Source organism: Pollachius pollachius (assembly GCF_949987615.1).
Source record: "Pollachius pollachius genome assembly, chromosome: 1".
Classification (NCBI taxonomy): domain Eukaryota; kingdom Metazoa; phylum Chordata; class Actinopteri; order Gadiformes; family Gadidae; genus Pollachius; species Pollachius pollachius.
In genome coordinates this window covers 12,068,443-12,086,250 of record NC_136934.1, presented here as the reverse complement: position 1 = coordinate 12,086,250, position 17,808 = coordinate 12,068,443, and the positions used below count along the sequence as shown (strand labels likewise).

At 44.6% G+C, this 17,808-nt stretch overlaps 1 protein-coding gene across 1 annotated transcript in view; it reads left to right on the top strand.

Annotated features, from left to right (window-relative positions):
* The window catches only part of adamts3 (ADAM metallopeptidase with thrombospondin type 1 motif, 3), a gene marked incomplete at its 3' end in the record, with an annotated part of 93,645 nt that overhangs the window by 24,393 nt on the left and 51,444 nt on the right, over window positions 1–17,808 (top strand). The window contains exon 5 of the mRNA XM_079753189.1: window positions 10,580–10,761. Coding sequence (XP_079609315.1) covers window positions 10,580–10,761 — 182 coding nt within the window. The remainder of the gene's footprint in view (window positions 1–10,579; window positions 10,762–17,808) is intronic.

Genomic DNA, 17,808 nt, shown 5'->3' with positions numbered 1-17,808 from the left:
TACACCGCAGCCAAGCCGCCTAATACAGTAACCAGAGAGCTAATCACTGAGCATGAAGGTAGAATAGGTGTTATTCCCGTTAGGGTTGGTTCATCTGGGGCGGGTCCTTCATCTGGATGAGATAAGGGGGGTTAGAGGGAACACCAATATAACGCTGTCTTTGAGCTATTGTGTCTATTGATGTTTAGACTAAATGTTTTAGAATGCAGACCAGCAAACTGCAACAAGGTTTGTTTGAAACATAAACCTGAGCTTCATTTCGAAAGTTAAATTATCTTTATTCTCTTTTGAATATTATTATTTTTGTATTTGAGGTAAATGTTCTGTCCGGTGTAATTATGTGGTGATAACGTTTTTGTAGTTAGTATCAGAACTAGTAGCAGGAAAGGTAGCTGTACTAGTAGCAGGACTAGTAGCAGTACTAGTAGCTGTACTAGGAGCTTTACTAGTAGCAGAAGCAGTATTAGGAGCAGTAGCAGTACTATAGGAGCAGTACTAGGAGCCATAGCAGTACTAAAAGCAGTAGTACTACTAGGAGCAGTAACAGTACCATAGGAGCAGTATGAAGAGCACTGCTAGGTACAATAGCAGTACTGGGAGCAGTAGCAGTACTAGGAGTGGTACTGGGAGCAGTAGCAGTACTAGGAGTGGTACTAGGAGCAGTAGCAGTACTAGGAGTGATACTGGGAGCAGTAGCAGTACTAGGAGTGATACTAGGAGCAGTAGCAGTACTAGGAGTGATACTACGAGCAGTAGCAGTACTATAGTGATACTAGGAGCAGTAGCAGTACTATAGTGATACTAGTAGCAGTAGCAGTACTATAGTAATACTAGGAGCAGTAGCAGTACTAGGAGTGATACTAGGAGCAGTAGCAGTACTAGGAGTGGTACTAGGAGCAGTAGCAGTACTAGGAGTGATACTAGGAGCAGTAGCAGTACTAGGAGTAATACTAGGAGCAGTAGCAGTACTATAGTGGTACTAGGAGCAGTAGCAGTACTAGGAGTGGTACTAGGAGCAGTAGCAGTACTAGGAGTGGTACTAGGAGCAGTAGCAGTACTAGGAGTGATACTGGGAGCAGTAGCAGTACTAGGAGTGATACTAGGAGCAGTAACAGTACTAGGAGTGATACTACGAGCAGTAGCAGTACTATAGTGATACTAGGAGCAGTAGCAGTACTATAGTGATACTAGTAGCAGTAGCAGTACTATAGTAATACTAGGAGCAGTAGCAGTACTAGGAGTGATACTAGGAGCAGTAGCAGTACTAGGAGTGGTACTAGGAGCAGTAGCAGTACTAGGAGTGATACTAGGAGCAGTAGCAGTACTAGGAGTAATACTAGGAGCAGTAGCAGTACTATAGTGGTACTAGGAGCAGTAGCAGTACTAGGAGTGGTACTAGGAGCAGTAGCAGTACTATAGTAATACTAGGAGCAGTAGCAGTACTAGGAGTGATACTAGGAGCAGTAGCAGTACTAGGAGTGGTACTAGGAGCAGTAGCAGTACTATAGTGATACTAGGAGCAGTAGCAGTACTATAGTAATACTAGGAGCAGTAGCAGTACTAGGAGTGATACTAGGAGCAGTAGCAGTACTAGGAGTGGTACTAGGAGCAGTAGCAGTACTATAGTGGTACTAGGAGCAGTAGTAAAAGTGTTGACATGAGAATGTGGGAGTGAAAGCTGATATTCTGGAAACACCTTAACAACTCTTCCAAACTCTACTATCTTCATTTCCTACAGCCTGCCGGTGGTGGGTCCAATATCAAATGTCTATATTTGACTTCTCCTGTTGAGCACAGTCAACTCAGCCATCACGCAGAGGGCAAACACCACCTCCCTGTTGGGGTCTAGTTCCGGATGCGATGATGGCCACGGAGGAAACTATAGGGGGCGCTAGACGCCACAGCTCTGGGGCCAGCTGAGGCTATGGCTAAGACGTGCTTAGCAGGATACACTCCGACCGCTAGCCTGAAAAGAAGCAACAGTGACGGTGTCACAGTGTTAATTACCCTGCAATGTCAACAGAAACCGAGATTCCCTGTTGCCATAGAGATTTAGTTAATTGATTTACTTGTTTATATTAATTTATTTATCCTCTGATTCACACTGTGTGTGTGTGTGTGTGTGTGTGTGTGTGTGTGTGTGTGTGTGTGTGTGTGTGTGTGTGTGTGTGTGTGTGTGTGTGTGGAAAACCATGTGTGATTTCAGGAGACTCAACAGGGCAAGAAGGTGAGCCAGTGCCATGCCTCTCCTTTCACCTTTAATTTGGTCTTTTAATGGAAGATACACTCAGGTTACATACAGAGGTGGTGCCCTTTGAGTGCGCTATTGCATGAGTAATCATCTACCTGAACTTTGACCTATTTTTATTTCATTATTCAACACCATTCTAATCTGGTTACACGTCTTGCATAAGTTAATACAAATGCGAAATGTACCCAAATTGAAACATGCTTCTTTCAGGTCAATTACCTTCAATAATTAACGTACACACACATACAAACACACACACACACACACACACACACACACACACACACACAAACACACAAACACGCACACACACACACACACACACACACATTATTGTACGCACGCATACAATAATGACCTCAAGTGTAAAGGCTTCTCAAGGAGCCGAGACAGAGGAACAATATTCACTCTATCTGTATGAAGAGTAATAGTTTTAAACAGCTTTCTAAACTTTTTCTTTTTTTTGTGGAAATCCATGGTATAAGCAGATAACGTGGAAATCCATGGTATAAACATGGTATAACCAGATAACGTCAAAGCAGTGCTTTGAAAATAAATCCATGAGATTTGTATAACTTCTGCCTGGCCATTTGTGTCGATGATCTTTTTATCTAAACATATAATGGAAACTGCCTACCGGTTTCAATCTATTTCATCTCAAAACTTTGCTGTTTTACTCCAGAACTTGTGGAGGGGTTCAGGCTGTATCTAACAATCTGTTGTCTCTAAACAGTCCCAGACTCTCTCCAGGGTGATGGCTGTGGGGTCTGTTCATTGCCCTGTCCGTTCCCTTCTTCAGGTGTACAAGCAAGCCCGATCTGTCCCATAGGACTGAAGGATATTTGTGTCTGTGTGTGTTGGTGTGTGGGTGTGTAGGTGTGTGTTGGTGATGTAGGGGTGCTGACATTTTTTGCGATGGACTGGTCTCTTCTCTGGGATGTGGCACTGCCTCTGGGCCTTCTTGGATAGCCGTGGTCAATGAGTAACAAAATGGAAAACATATATGGATTAGGATTTTAGGTGAATCGAAACCCAGGGCTGGTGTACGCCTGAGATACAATATAGTTAGGATGAGGATAAAGAGCCTTCTGCTGGAAACTGTCTATATACTTTATTTTTCTATAAGTTCTATATTCTAGTTTCATCTTCTCATTCATGTATTAAGAAGAACAATCTTTAAGTCTCATTGCCAACTATGCGACATTGGCCACGCCCATCTGGACTGCCAGCCTTGCAGAGCTGATCCAGCTGAGGATTTAGGAAGACAGCTCACAGAGCGATCACTTTTTAACTTGATTGACTTAACTTTGAAGGCAGCAAAGAAGCACTAGACAGCTCCCTGGGACCTGGGACTTCAGGTCTACTTTGCTACCTACCTTGCTCAAGGGCACAGTCAGAATAATTTAACTTGTCTGTCAGCAAGTGTTGGAGGACAGCCAAGTAAACACAGGTTGAACATACAAACTCACAGGAAGGGCACCCCCTCTGGGATTTGAACCCAGGACCTTGTCGCTGTGAGGCAGCAGTTCTGACCAAAGTGCCATCGGGCCAACTTCAGGCTGGTTTAAGGTGCTTTCCCGCTGACCCAACAAACAGCAACACCCAACTATAGAACATTTGCCCAGGCTTAAAACTCTTGACATGTTGGCCAAAATAAACCTCCTTCATGTGACAACAGCCAACATCACTAGCTCACTATCTGCAGTTTTATGTTAAACAAGCCTCAAACCCGAGCCCATTGCCGCTTTCACAAATTGTCTCAAGATGGTATTGAAACAAAATCACCAAAGCACAATTAACGAGGAAGCAGCCTACAAGTTATAAATAAAGAACTAGCTCAATTTCGTACTGGAAAGACTCCAGGCTCAGCCTCTCCATTAATTGTGTCAAAGCAATTGAGAGGGGTTGCTTTTCATGAACTAATTTATTAACACATTGCGGGGCATTTGCGCGTGTGTGTGTGTGTGTCTTACAGCAAATTAAAACGGGTTTAAAGTTATGTATGCAGTGAAAGCCACGACAGAAGGAGTCCTCAAGCCCTTGGTAAGTAACTCTGCTGCTTTGGATCCAGTTTCATTATCTTGTCCAGAGCAAAAGAGATCCCCCAAGACCTCATTCTCATCTATTTCCATGCAAGGTAACCTAATTCATTTCAAGTCCGTCTGGACATCGCAGCAACAGCCCAACGTCCCATTCGATAGGGCGGGTAGATGCACCGTTCCAAGCTGGCTGACGATATGAAGCGGGTAATGTTGTTCAAAAAAGCCTGTGTTGTTCATATTTATTTTCTCCAAAGTCGGTCAAGACCTTGACCTTAATTACGTCCCTGGCAGGCTGATCTGAAGTGAGATTAAATAATCCAAAACACTAAATATGATTTGATTAACATCTTGTACATTTGCATAATTACAAATTCATCTCTATAATGATTGCTGCTTTCTCGGGGCAGGTATTGATTATCTCATATATTCATCAAAGCGAACCTTTCAACCTCCCCATCCCACATCAATCTGTATTGATTTTCAGATTCATTATAACTATTATGCTCAAGGATCAACATGGATGCAGGATGAAACCGTTTCTTCTTATATGATATGAGCTTGGCGCATGACTAATTCGGTCCCAAAATTACAATCGCAGACAAAATATCTGCGGACAAACTGAGGTCACCAAGATTATACTTTGTCACATTTCCTTGCGTTGTCACAGAAGCTTTGACTATATGTTCGACAATGACAGAAAGAAAAGCAAACTCAGGCCGAGCTGAGCACTATCAATATGGATGGTGTTCTCACCAAACTCACTATGTCTACCAGTGGTTATATTGCCTGCTGGTGACTGTTGGTGTCGAAGTTGTCTACTTTGTGACAATTCCCTCACAACTTCCGTTTCTACTTTTTTCTCCATCTTGGTCCAGCATCTGGCTCCACAGGTGCCTGTTCATTCTCCCTCAAAACGTTATTCCTGCCTGTTCAGGTGGTGTTATTATAGTCCTACATGGTTGTCTTGAGGCTATTAAGAACATGATTTGTTCTTCTGCTACAAAGCAGATACACTGAGCTTTTTGTGTCCCAAATGACACATAGAATGCTGTTGTCCTCAGGACAAATTGCACACATACAAAATATGTGGGTTGAAATATGAATATATTTTCAAAAATAGCCATGGAAATTATGCAACAACTACTCATTCCGTTTCTGATTTATTCATATACAGAGCAATCTTTTTTTTTTTGAGTTTTTTTTTATTGATTTTTTATTAAATTCTGATGCAATCAGCAGGGAGAATCAGCAGGGACCTCACGATATGATTTAAAAAAATGTTGTGTACTGATTCGATATGTGTCGCCATTCTGTAAATATTTGGATCAGATTCTATTTTTGAACTCGATTTGAACTTCTGCAGGTCTACAGGTGCCTACCATTGTTTTTTTAAATGAAAGTAGCCGAACAGAGTAGTTGATGCAACTATAGGAAAATACAGTATAGCTCCCCCTGTAGGACAGTCCCATTAATTTGCTTCCCCTCAAATAACATTGATATTTGGGGCTTAAAATGCCCTAAAAAAAAGAAAAAATATATATCGAGTCAACCTTACTACACTAGGGATTTTTTGGGGGAGTGGTATGATATTACAGCTTCTGTTGCCATCGTTGCATTTGACTCTTCCTGGATCATCAGCCTCGAGATGCTGCCAAACTTTAAGTTTTATCCCTGGTATTGTGTTCCCTTCCAGACTAATCGAATGTTGTCAACCTCCAAAAAGAAAATGACTGGACAGTGCCATTGCCATTACACAAAGGGGTGATCAAACAAATATTAAGGAAATTTGTCGAAAACAAAGCATAACACAACAAATTGCACACAGAAGACAGTCAGTCCCCCACAAAAAAAATTTGTATAACTCATAGGCTTTTCCTTGTAGAAGCCTTGCTGTACTTTGGTGTCGCTCGTTGGGCAGTCCCATCCCCCCAGTGGAATATCCCGCTGAGACACATGCACGTCTTCCCCGACACAAAGATTGGACTATTAAAGACGAGGTCGCCTTTGAGGTCACCTCTAAGATACACATCAAACTTTCCAATAAGAATTTACAATGGCTATATCTTTCCCAAACTAGCTTTCACTGCTGCTGCCATGAATGGAGCTTCAGTTATACTGCTGCTGCGTCTATGTGCTGCAACTCCACACACTAAACAAGGACTTACGTTGTTGGTTAAATCAGCCCTTCCTCTCTTACTCTGTCTCTCCCCCTTCTCTCTCTCTCGTGCTCTCTCTCTCTCTCTCTCTCGCTCTCTCTCTCTCTGGCCATCTTTCTCTCTCTCTGTCCATCTCTCTCTCTCTCTCTCTCTCTCTCCCTTTCTCTTTCTCTCTCTCTGTCCATCTCTCTCTCTCCCTTTCTCTCTCTCTCTCTGTCCATCTCTCTCTCTCTCTCTCTCTCTCTCTCTCTCTCTCTCTCTCACACTCATCAGTAGTGTGACGAGGCGGGTGTAGGAGGACCGAGTGCGTGCGGGTCACACCCTCTCCAATGTGTGGTTGTATTCTCAGCAGAGGCCCAGAGGGACTTGATGTCAGGCCTAAGTGAGGATGCAAGAGAAACCTCTAATTCAAGCCAGGAAATGAGTCTACCTCTGAACAAGTGAATGCTCTGGGATTTGATTAGACGTGGTGCAGGGTACTTTAGATCAGATTAGTGGTTCTGCTCTTTGGTTTTTTATACTTAATCACCCAGAGATAATTTGATTTGCAAACATGCACGTTGTTGTGTCGGTGGTTCGAAGTGCTTCAGAATATTACAAATTGCAACATTGCAGAGATAACAGATGGAAGAGTCTTGAAGTGATTATTCTGAAGCCACCCACCACTCATAAAATTATATGTCCACTGATTTAAAATTAAATTATTTATTTTTCTGGAATTGAATACGGACGCTTCGCCTACTTCATAATTAGTAAAGTGACAATGGTTCAAGATGTTTTAAAAATGCTTTCACCTTAATTAAACTTCCCAAAAAACTGTATTTTCTAAAACTTAGCATGGTCGTCTTGCAAGGAAAACAGTGACAATGAATAGATTTTTGGAGATTTGAGTGTAGCACAAATATCAAATCCAATTTACTTTACTATAATCTGTCTGCACCCACCCTCCATATGGCCGTAGTAAATCCCCTCACATTGAATAATAATTATTTATGAAAGATAATAAAGACTTACACAAGGCATAGAGCGCCACATCAAATACGTTTCCAGATTGACGATTGAATAGGCCGACATCACAAGGAACTTTTAGACTCTTTTGTAAACCCTTAAAGTGACGGTGGGAGAGGGCAAATGTGTTGGCCTTCACAGCACTTGTGTCTTGTTTTAGGAGATTCACGCAGAGCGCGTAGGATGTGTCTGCGAACGCTCAGAAGCACGCAAGACGCCTCCTTACCATGGCAACGCCATCCAACTCCGCGGGAACGAAGGGCACAGCGAGAAGGAGAAGTGATTTCGAAAAAAAAATCATTATGTTCCACTGGAATGTCTATGGTCCCAGGGGTCCTCTACAATCACTAGAGGTGGTTTTAATGGACTTGGTGGATTTGGATTGGTTTGCTGGCAGCATCCCAGCATGCAATGCACTGGCGTGGAGCCACAAGACTCACAAACCTTCATCATTTTGTATTGAAGGTTGTGTTCTATTTTTTTCATCTTCTGATAAATAAACGTTCAAATGTGATCTTCCACCTACATCAACCCCTTGAACTCGTATGCTTTTACTCACGAAGAAATCATTTGTGTGGCATTTCTCTCCCTCTTATACTCTGACTCCATTGGACGATAAGGCCGCTGGAGGCTTGAGTCGCTGCCTTGTGCGAAATGGGGGGACATGCTCACCCCCCGTCACAGTGGATGCACAGTACATTTCCACTCGGGACCAACGGCGTGTGTGTGTGTGTGTGTGTGTGTGTGTGTGTGTGTGTGTGTGTGTGTGTGTGTGTGTGTGTGTGTGTGTGTGTGTGTGTGTGTGTGAGGGGAGTAGACGGTTGACGTATACCTGCCTGCCATTTTTAGCCTGTGGTGGGCCGCGGTGGGGTTTGGCAGCCCCTCTGGCCGGCCACTTGGCCACCGCGCCACGTGTGGTTGCAGCACGGCCGGGGGGGTTGTGAGTACTACTGCTGCCTGGGGCGGCTCCCTGGGGCCCGGGGAGGCGCGGGTCAAGGGAGGGGTAGATGGACCCCTCAGCCGGCCTCCTGGAACCTACACCGAACGCACACACGCGTGCGCGCATACACGCACGCATACGCAAACACATACACACACATGCACGCACACACACAGACACACATGCACACGGTCAGCGCACGCACGCACGCACAAACACACACACACACACACACACACACACACACACACACTTGTGCAAATAGACACACCGGCCAACCCACCCACACACATACACACACACATGATCACCAGCATATACATACACAAACACACACATGCACTTACAGGCACAAACATGCACAGCCGTGCGCACACACACACTAGCCGTGTTGTCAGGCAGCACTGAGGGGAAGTCCTGTTGCGTTTGAAGTGAGGACCTCAGAGAGCCCTGTTTACTCTGGAGGTGTGCGTCTGCGCGTGTTCAGTTCTGTGTGTGTATGTGTGTGTTTATTTCTATATGTATACACAAGTGTGTGTGTGTGTATCTCTTGGTCTGTAAGTGTGCATGTGCGTGTGTGTGTTTGTGTTCAGGTATGGTGTTTGTGTGTTTGTTTGTGTGTGTGTATAATAACTTGGCGTATATGATGGTCTGTGTGTTTGTGTGTGTGTGGGTGTGTGTGTGTTAAGGTTTGTGTGTGTGTGTGTGTGTGTGTGTTCAGGTCTATGTGTGCATGTGTTTGTGTGTGTGAGTGTACAGGTGTGTATGTGTATTGGTGTGTGTACGTGTGTGTGTGAGAGGGGGGCGTCGCCCCGGCCTTCCGCAACAAGAATGCCAGTGTCACGGTGGGGGTGGCGTGGAGGAGGAATGTGCTTCACAATCCCAACACTGTAGGGTCTGAGGCATGGCCATTTCTCCCCCTATTTATGTTAGCCTGCTGCTTCCTCTTCCTCAATCACTGGCTGTTTTCTCTCTACTCAGAGCGTCACTGTAGGCATGAAAATGGAGGCCCTGACTCTCATTTGCGGCCTGCAATCTTCTGGCCATCGTTGTCGGGGTGTGTGTGTTTGTGTGTGTGTGTGGGTGCTTTTGTGGTCAAGTTTGTGTTTGTATGTGTGTGTGTGTTGTGACTTGTGACTGAAGTGTTGAATTGACTGAAGTGTGTGGTTGTGTGTCTGTGTGTGTCTGCGTGTGTGCGTGCTTGTGTGTGTGTGCGTGTGTGTGTTTGTGTTTGTGTGTGGGGCTGTGTGCATGCTTGTGTGTATGTGTCTTGTGTCCGAACGGAATTATTTGGCGCCTTCAACAAATGTATAATTTCCCTCTCGCGTTGTTTTACAGACAATGTAAAATCACTTCAGAGGACAAGCTATGCCTTATTAAATAAAGCTATTATAGAATTCTTTATAAAACATTTCAAGGCTGTAAATTCCTCAAGTAGGCTACCATTGCAGCAGTAGTTTAGTAACACTTCAAAGTTGCAGTTATTCTGAAATAAGACTTGTAAATGTTATGGAAAGTTTTGTTCATTGCATGAAGAGAAAGGTCAGGTCTTTTGAATATCAAATGGCTAGGGCAACTTCTGAGGTCGGATTTCTATGTAATGCATTTTGTAAACAGCACTTACAAAATCAACCTCATATTTTCCATATTAACCTCCTGATACGTTCCAGCTGAAATTCACCGTTGAGAATGAATGATGTCTCTCTATATACATCTCATTCTGCCTCTCCGTCTCTGTCTGTCTATCAATCCATCCATCCATCCACTGTCTGTCTGCCTGTCTGTGCGTCTATCTATCCATCCTCTGTCTGCCTGTCTTTCTGTCTGTCTGCACACCATCCATCTCGATATCCACCTACCTACTGTGGCCTTGCATGGTCGACTCTGCCGTCGGTGTGTCAATGTGTGTATTAACCGATGTAAGTCGGTTAATAATTGTAAATGTAATTGCAATTGTACCTAAGATTGTCTATTCAGGACTCATAGCGCACACTGTAAAAGCTGTGGCTCGGCGGCTGAACGGAAAAAATAAACAGCATCAGATGTGCTGGTGCCGGCTGTTAATAACCTCCTTTCAACATTGGGAGACTATGACCCCCCTCATCGGCCCCCCCGCCCTGCCTCCACTACCCGACCCCTCTAATGCAAGCTCCCCCCCCCCCCCCCCCCCCCCCCCCCACAGAGATGGACGTGCCGGGCGCGCTGGACGCCGTGGCCAGGCAGGTGAACCAGACGGTCCGCAGCCGGCGCCACGCCGGGGAGGAGGACTACAACATCGAGGTGCTCCTGGGCGTGGACGACTCGGTGGTCCGCTTCCACGGCAAGGAGCACGTGCAGAACTACCTCCTGACGCTCATGAACATTGTGAGTGGCCGCGCCCTCCCTCCCTCCCTCCCTCCCTCCCTCCCTTCTTCCCTCCTTCCCCCTCCCATCCTTCCTCCTTCCCTCTTTCCTCCCTCCCTCCCTCCCTCCATCCCTCCCTCCCTCCCGCCCTCCCGCCCTCCCTTCTTCCCTCCTTCCCCCTCCCATCCTTCCTCCTTCCCTCTTTCCTCCCTCCCTCCCTCCCTCCCTCCCTCCCTCCCTCCATCCCACCCTCCTTCCCTTCCTCCATACGTCCCTACCTCCCTCCCTCCCTCCCTCCCTCCCTCCCTCCCTCCATCCCACCCTCCTTCCCTTCCTCCATACGTCCCTACCTCCCTACCTCCCTCCCTCCCTCCCTCCCTCCCTCCCTCCGTCCATCCCACCCTCCTTCCCTCCCTCCCTCCCACCCTCCCTCCCTACCTCCATACGTCCCTCCCTCCCTCCCTCCCTCCCTCCATCCCACCCTCCTTCCCTTCCTCCATACGTCCCTACCTCCCTACCTCCCTCCCTCCCTCCCTCCGTCCATCCCACCCTCCTTCCCTCCCTCCCTCCCACCCTCCCTCCCTCCCTCCATCCCTCCCTCCCTCCTTCCCTTCCTCCCTCCCTCCCTACCTCCCTCCCTCCTTCCGTCCGTCCAACCCTCCCTCCCTCCCTCCATCCCTCCGTCCCTCCCTCCCTCCCTCCCTCCATCCCTCCCTCCCTCCCTCTTTCCCTGCCACCCTCCATCCCAGGGCTGTAACCGGGGAGGGTGTTGTTGAGGATGTTGAGGTTACACGTGAGGTGAAGCCTGTGAACGGCGCGTCTCCTCGGGGGTCATGATGGGTAATGGCTTGCCATGAAGGTGTGTGTATCATGCATGTGAGTATTTCATCAGCAGACTGGAGACCTGTGTCACGCCTTAGCTGATCTATGAATCTCATTCTTTGACCCTTCTGTGATCTTTTGGTTCCCAGAGGACAAGATGACGAGCCAATGCCCTGCTAGTTGTAGTCGCCTTTTTTGTATTTTGCACAATAGTTGCGGTAGCTTTCCTTACAACCTCTCATTGCGTAAACGGTACATGTGATGTTGCAAGAGGACTGATGTACCCCCCTGTGTCTGATATTCACCCAAGCTACAGAGGTACACCGGTGCTTCTACTCAAAGAACATGTGGCCGATAGATCCTCCAGACACGGCTACCGCACCGCATGATGCACGCCAGTGGACATGAATAGCCGTCTGAGGCAGTGGCTCCGTGGCTGCTCCTTTATCAAGTTCATTCATCATCATCATCATTCCCCTTGTAAAGAATATAGCCTGGTTTTTCCTTCCGCACAAATCGTGAAATAGTTAAAAAAAGTATGAGACCAAAATGTAATTAGGAGATGTCAGCAGGAGAGAAGAGCGAGGACTCAGACGGCGAAGGTCTTTGTTATGTAAACAGAGAGGGCTGCCTTTAATCCACCGTTGGGGCTGTGTGTTGTATTCTGCAGGGAGACAAGCCTCTGTGGAGAGTCTGTGTGCATTCATCGCTCCACTGCCGAATTTGAACAAAGATTGGGGTGCATCAAGACACACACTTGGTCCACTCTTTTCATGCTGTCTTTGTAAAGTAGAGCCTGCATGGGGGACATCCGCTCTGCAAATATTCCCTGAACGATCAAAGCCTGCCTGGCTCTGATGTTCACTAAGAAGGCACATTCCTCAACATGCTGCAGGTCACGGATATCCACATAGTGTCCAGTGTAGTGTAAGGTGATCAAGCGAGGCGTGTCTTGGAGCCTACAGTACAAACTAGAAAATGCATTTCCTGCAGAAATGCAGTGAGTGCTCTAGTGCATAGTGAGGTTGAAAATTTGTTTTAGTAAAGCCACATAGTTTAAGACGTAAAGGCCTAAATGGCTTAGATCAAGTAAAGGGATTTGAACAGAGTCTAAATGGAGTAAACAATGTGCATGTAAACATGCACACCATTTAAAAAAATACAAATGGTTGGAAACAAATAAAGTGAAGAGTTAAACAAATAGCTAATATGATCAGATCAAATCAGACCAGATTCAAGATAGTTGTGATAGTGTGTTAGTTATTAATTGTTAGTTGCCAGATCGATTGGCAATTTCCAGCCCAACTATAGACAAAATACCGAGCTTGACTAGTACTTCATGAATCAAATCTCCTTACGACTGGCGCAGAGGTTTGAGTGGCAGGTCTGATGGCCCTCCCTCGCCCCTAATTACTATTGGACAGGTGCCCATCTGCCAATCTGGTAAGACTGAGCATGACGTGAAAAAGATTGTTTAAGCATTGTTATATCTAGCAAGCACCTAGCCTCTATCCATATAAACGGGATCGCCCTATATATAACAATCATATTTCCAATCGTTTAATAATTTAGCGCCAGTTTAACAAGAAAAAAAGTAACCGTTTAAGCTTGACATTGTGTTTCTAGGTTAAATATTGACGTTGTCTGAGCTCCGCAATGTCCGTAATGATTAGCTTTCATAGCCACCTTGGGCTATAGAGTCATCTAGAACGTCATCACACTCTAGCCTCAACGTCAATGAGACTAATTGAAAATATAAGAAGCGGGTATGAAACTAATCTTCATCTGTGATTCGGAAAAAAGATAAAATTATATTGAAAATCGATTTAGATAGAGTTGAAGGTACAAGTTACGAAGTTACGCACGATTTGAAGGTAATCTAAGAAAGAAAGAAAGAAAGAAAGAATAAAACTTAAGAAGAACAATAGTTGAGCGCTGCATGCAGAACTCATCTTATTATAGATCTGTTACTATGAGTCCAACAACGCTTTATATTTAGTTGGATATTTTGGCAGCTTTAGAGGTGATGGTTGCTGGCACAACTGAAAAAATGGAAACGTATATCTTTCTGTTTAAAATAGAATAACATCAAGAACCTTTTCATGACTATTTATTTGACTAGTGGGTATTATAATCATGTTTCTTAAGGTAGATAAAAAAAGTAGATGTGTGTGTGTGTGTGTTTTTTTTGTGTGTGTTTGTTTGTTTGTGTGCATGCGTTTTTGTGCATGCCTGTGTGGAAAGTCAACATTGGCAGCTATGTATGTAATCATACCTTTCTTTACACAAAAGGTATAGATTTTCCAGTTTCAGTTCTACATTCTTGATGTGTTTGTTGGGAATCTTACCAGGGGTCATAATATCTCAATAACAAAGGTTCAAATAGCCTGCAGCTTTGGTAGTGAAGGGAAGGGAAGGTCATCATAATCAATAGCGTTCTTTATATTCATTACCTAAATTGTCTTTCAGTATAATTCAAATTAAATTCAAATTCAAACATTAAACGATACAGACAGCGGGCACACAAACAGAGTTATCTTTGCCGTTGCCATGACAGTAGTGCATTATGTTGTCATCCAGTAGAGGTCCCTGGCTGCCTGGCCTGGAGGGCTTTCAGGTGACTGGTGTTTGCATGTTGCTGTTCTGTGTTTGCAGCAAGACAAGCTCTTGTGCAACAAGTCCGTTTGTGGGCAACGTCACAGCAGAGGGGTCAGAAAGCATAGATAACAGGTTGACAACCCGCAAGATGAAAAAGATTTGTCGTGGGGTTAAATAGCTAATCGCAAAACCCAGCGATTGTAATATCTTCCCATACCATACGTTCCACTGCATTTAATTAAAACAGTTATGGATCCAAGTCTCAGAAGGGCAGATCGTTGTCCTTATCGAATGATTTGTATGCACCCCGTTATTTTCTTTAGTCGATAGACCCGGCTTTTCTATCAGATATATTTAATCTAAAATATTTTATATGGGTCTGTACAATATTTGGCCATTGGACATCCTTTTCTTGAATAACATAAGGATCCAGTGACATTTCTCATTGGCTATTCCTATTGTGTTTTTGTAATCGGAGTACAAAAGTGACATCACCTGCAAAGCCATGCCACATACACATCCCTTTGCATTAGGATTATAATAGGGCATTTATAGATTTTCCAAGGTATATATACTACTTAATGCCTCTCTCTCTCTCTCTCTCTCTCTCTCTCTCTCTCTCTTGCTCTCGCTCGCTCTCGGTATATGGTTTTGGCTCATGCTGTTTTCCCCCTCCCTGCCAGAGCCCGGTCTCTGACCCCCACTGCTAGTTGAGACACCTTTTCCGTGCCCTCACGTCCCTCTCTGCTGGATCCTTGTCTCTGAACCCCAGTTTTAGTTGATGGATAGGTTTCACCTTCATCCCCCTCCCTGCCACCCATCTGTCTCTATCCCCCCACGACTCTGGAGGAGTGGATCAAACAACGTATGTGGATTCACCTTCACCCTGTTCTCTTCCCCCTCCCTGCCAGACGTCTGCCTCTAACCCCCTTTTGTTCTTAAGCAATTGATTACCGGCGCAACTGAGAGGTCGGTATTAGCATCAAAGGGCCCCTCTTTTGTCTTACAGCCCAACAACAGATCCCTGTCTCTGACCCCCACTTTTAGTTGATGTATGTGTATCAACCTTGATTCTGTTATAAATCCCCCTCCCTGCCAAACATTGATATTAATCCCACTCCCTGCCTCCCAACACAGCTCTCTCATCCTTCCACTAGCCTTGAGGAGTTGATCAAACACTTAATGCGTATTCACCTTCATCCTATTCTTATAATCATCCCTTTCAGACCTCTGTCTCCAACCCCAAATGGCCCTTCCCTTGACTCACAGCCCCACGACCGTTCCCCCTCAGACCAACAGATCAGGGGCCCATCTGGCCCAGGTACCGCACCCAGTCAATTGTTTAACCTAGAGAGGGTGTAGGTTTTGTGATTGGCTTGATTTGTATAACGGCCACCCAATAGGAATTAGTGGTTTGCGACTTTTTGTAATGTAATGATTGGATGTAACTGAGAGCCCCGCCCTTGTGGTGTGAGGTTGATATGTTGTGTTTTGTGATGAATGACACTAAGCATGGGAGAATAATAATGGTAGAGCATGCAGGATTAAGACGCAGAAAGGCACATTTGAGGTTACCACCGAAGGACAACTGGTGGTTGTTTTGAGGATCCTGCGTGGGCCCAGGAATAAAGTGTGGAACCAAGTATTTCATTAGTCACTCTCTCTTTCTCTCTCTGTCTCTCTATATCTATATATATTTCACCTGCTCCCTTGTCCCTGTCTTTCCCTTTCTCTCACTCTCTAAAACAATACCAAAATAATAATGGCAAACAATTATAAATTAATAAAATAAAATACAAAATAATACAAATTGTAATTTTTATATAGGCTACATTGAAAAAGTATGGCTGTGCAATTAGATTAACATCTGTTTTTATCTCTTTGATACTTTTATTCTCTTTCTGTGCATCTATCTCTCTTGTTCCCTTTTCCTATCTCTCTCTTCCTCCCCTATCTCTCTCTTTCTCTCACTCTCTCTCTCGTCCTCTCTCTCCCCACTGTATTTCCTATGTCTGAACTAACACTGTACATTCCTACCACGGTATTCACGTACAGATGTTCTTCATTCGGGGTTGGCTGTGTGTTCTATTCTTAGTTAGGAATTACTCAGAAATGCCGTTGTCACGATTAAGGATGAACTACTAACTTGGATGAGGATATTCATCTTCATGTGAGATTGATGACTTAATCACACCAAGCAGACCTTCAAAAATATGTTTTAATTAACAATTAATAACCGATGCCCCCAAGATCCTGTCATACACATTTTCTATTTTAGCTGTTCATTCTCTGTCTGAAGGACAGAAGGTGTCTATTTTAATTTGCTCTTATTTCAAGTACTTTCTTTCAGCAATCATGCCCTCATAGGCCTCCTCGGGCTCAGCGGGGTTAGTACTGATGTTGACCCTTTTCCTCTGGGACCCGCAACGGAAAATAATAGTATCAAGTTGTTACCTGCTAAATTTACTCCAAAAATACACATGCAACCTGGGCTAAATAAATGGGACCAAGACGAGGTCACAGGGTATAATTGTCACTGTGTTGTCAACCATTCAACATTGAGGGCCCTATTTCAACGGTCTGAAACGCACGTGAGAAGCGCAAAACGGAAGTAGCTCTGTGGGCGGGGCTCTGCCGCTGTTGCTATTATACCGGCGGATAAATGACGACGCAAATCTAACAAGGGTCGCCCTGAAGTAGCCTAATAACCCGTAGGTGTGGTTTGGGCGTAAGGTGCAATAAACCAATGAGAGTGCCAGCTCCCATCCCCTTTAAGAGCCATGAGCGCATTTGAACCTGACGAGTTGATATGTTGACAGCGCGTCTGCAGTCTCCGATGAGACAGATGCATGACTACATGATGTCAAACTTTAAATGGCTCAGTTTATGGCCAAATAATATGGAATAACGTTTTCTTCTACAAATTCCGAAATACTGAGTCGTCATGTAAATTGCAGCAAGGAAAACTTAACACACTGTGGGTCTATTTAATGATATGCGGCAATTCATTAACACACATCGTTTCTTACCAGTATTGTATACAGTATCGTTATCGACCGTTGTTCCTAATATGCATTTGTCCCCCCGTTAATGTACAGTGTGTATTATGCGTTATGTGTTTAGTTTGCGTGTGTTGAAACAGATGGATGCGCAAATGCACGCCTGCATTCATTCATTCTTTTTAACACTCACTCTCAGTAAAACGATGTTTTCTCACGATCAAATACTCATCAATCCTAAAAGTTATGGGCTTGTACACGATGTCTGTGTCCAGAAAATAGAAATGTGTTTGCTGTAGGGTGTTTGCAAATGAATTGATTTAAATACAACTTATTACCGCTGTATCAGCTTTTCTTTCCCCAATAATTTAACCAACGTTAGGCTATCATTTACCCTAAAACAAGATTTTGTTTTGGAAGGCTGGGATATAGCCTACTTTGCTCGAGTTTATCATTGTTATTATTATTATTTTAATGCATGGCATAGCCTACTACGGTGTTCATTCATGCAGCCCCTATGGAAAAAATGTTGCAGTTCCGACCTGCCATGGTACGCCAAAAATAGCATTACCAAGGGGCCTGAGAATGAATAAAACAGGCTATATTCAGAGTATTGAAACACAGGCGTCAACATTGAATATCCTTTGAC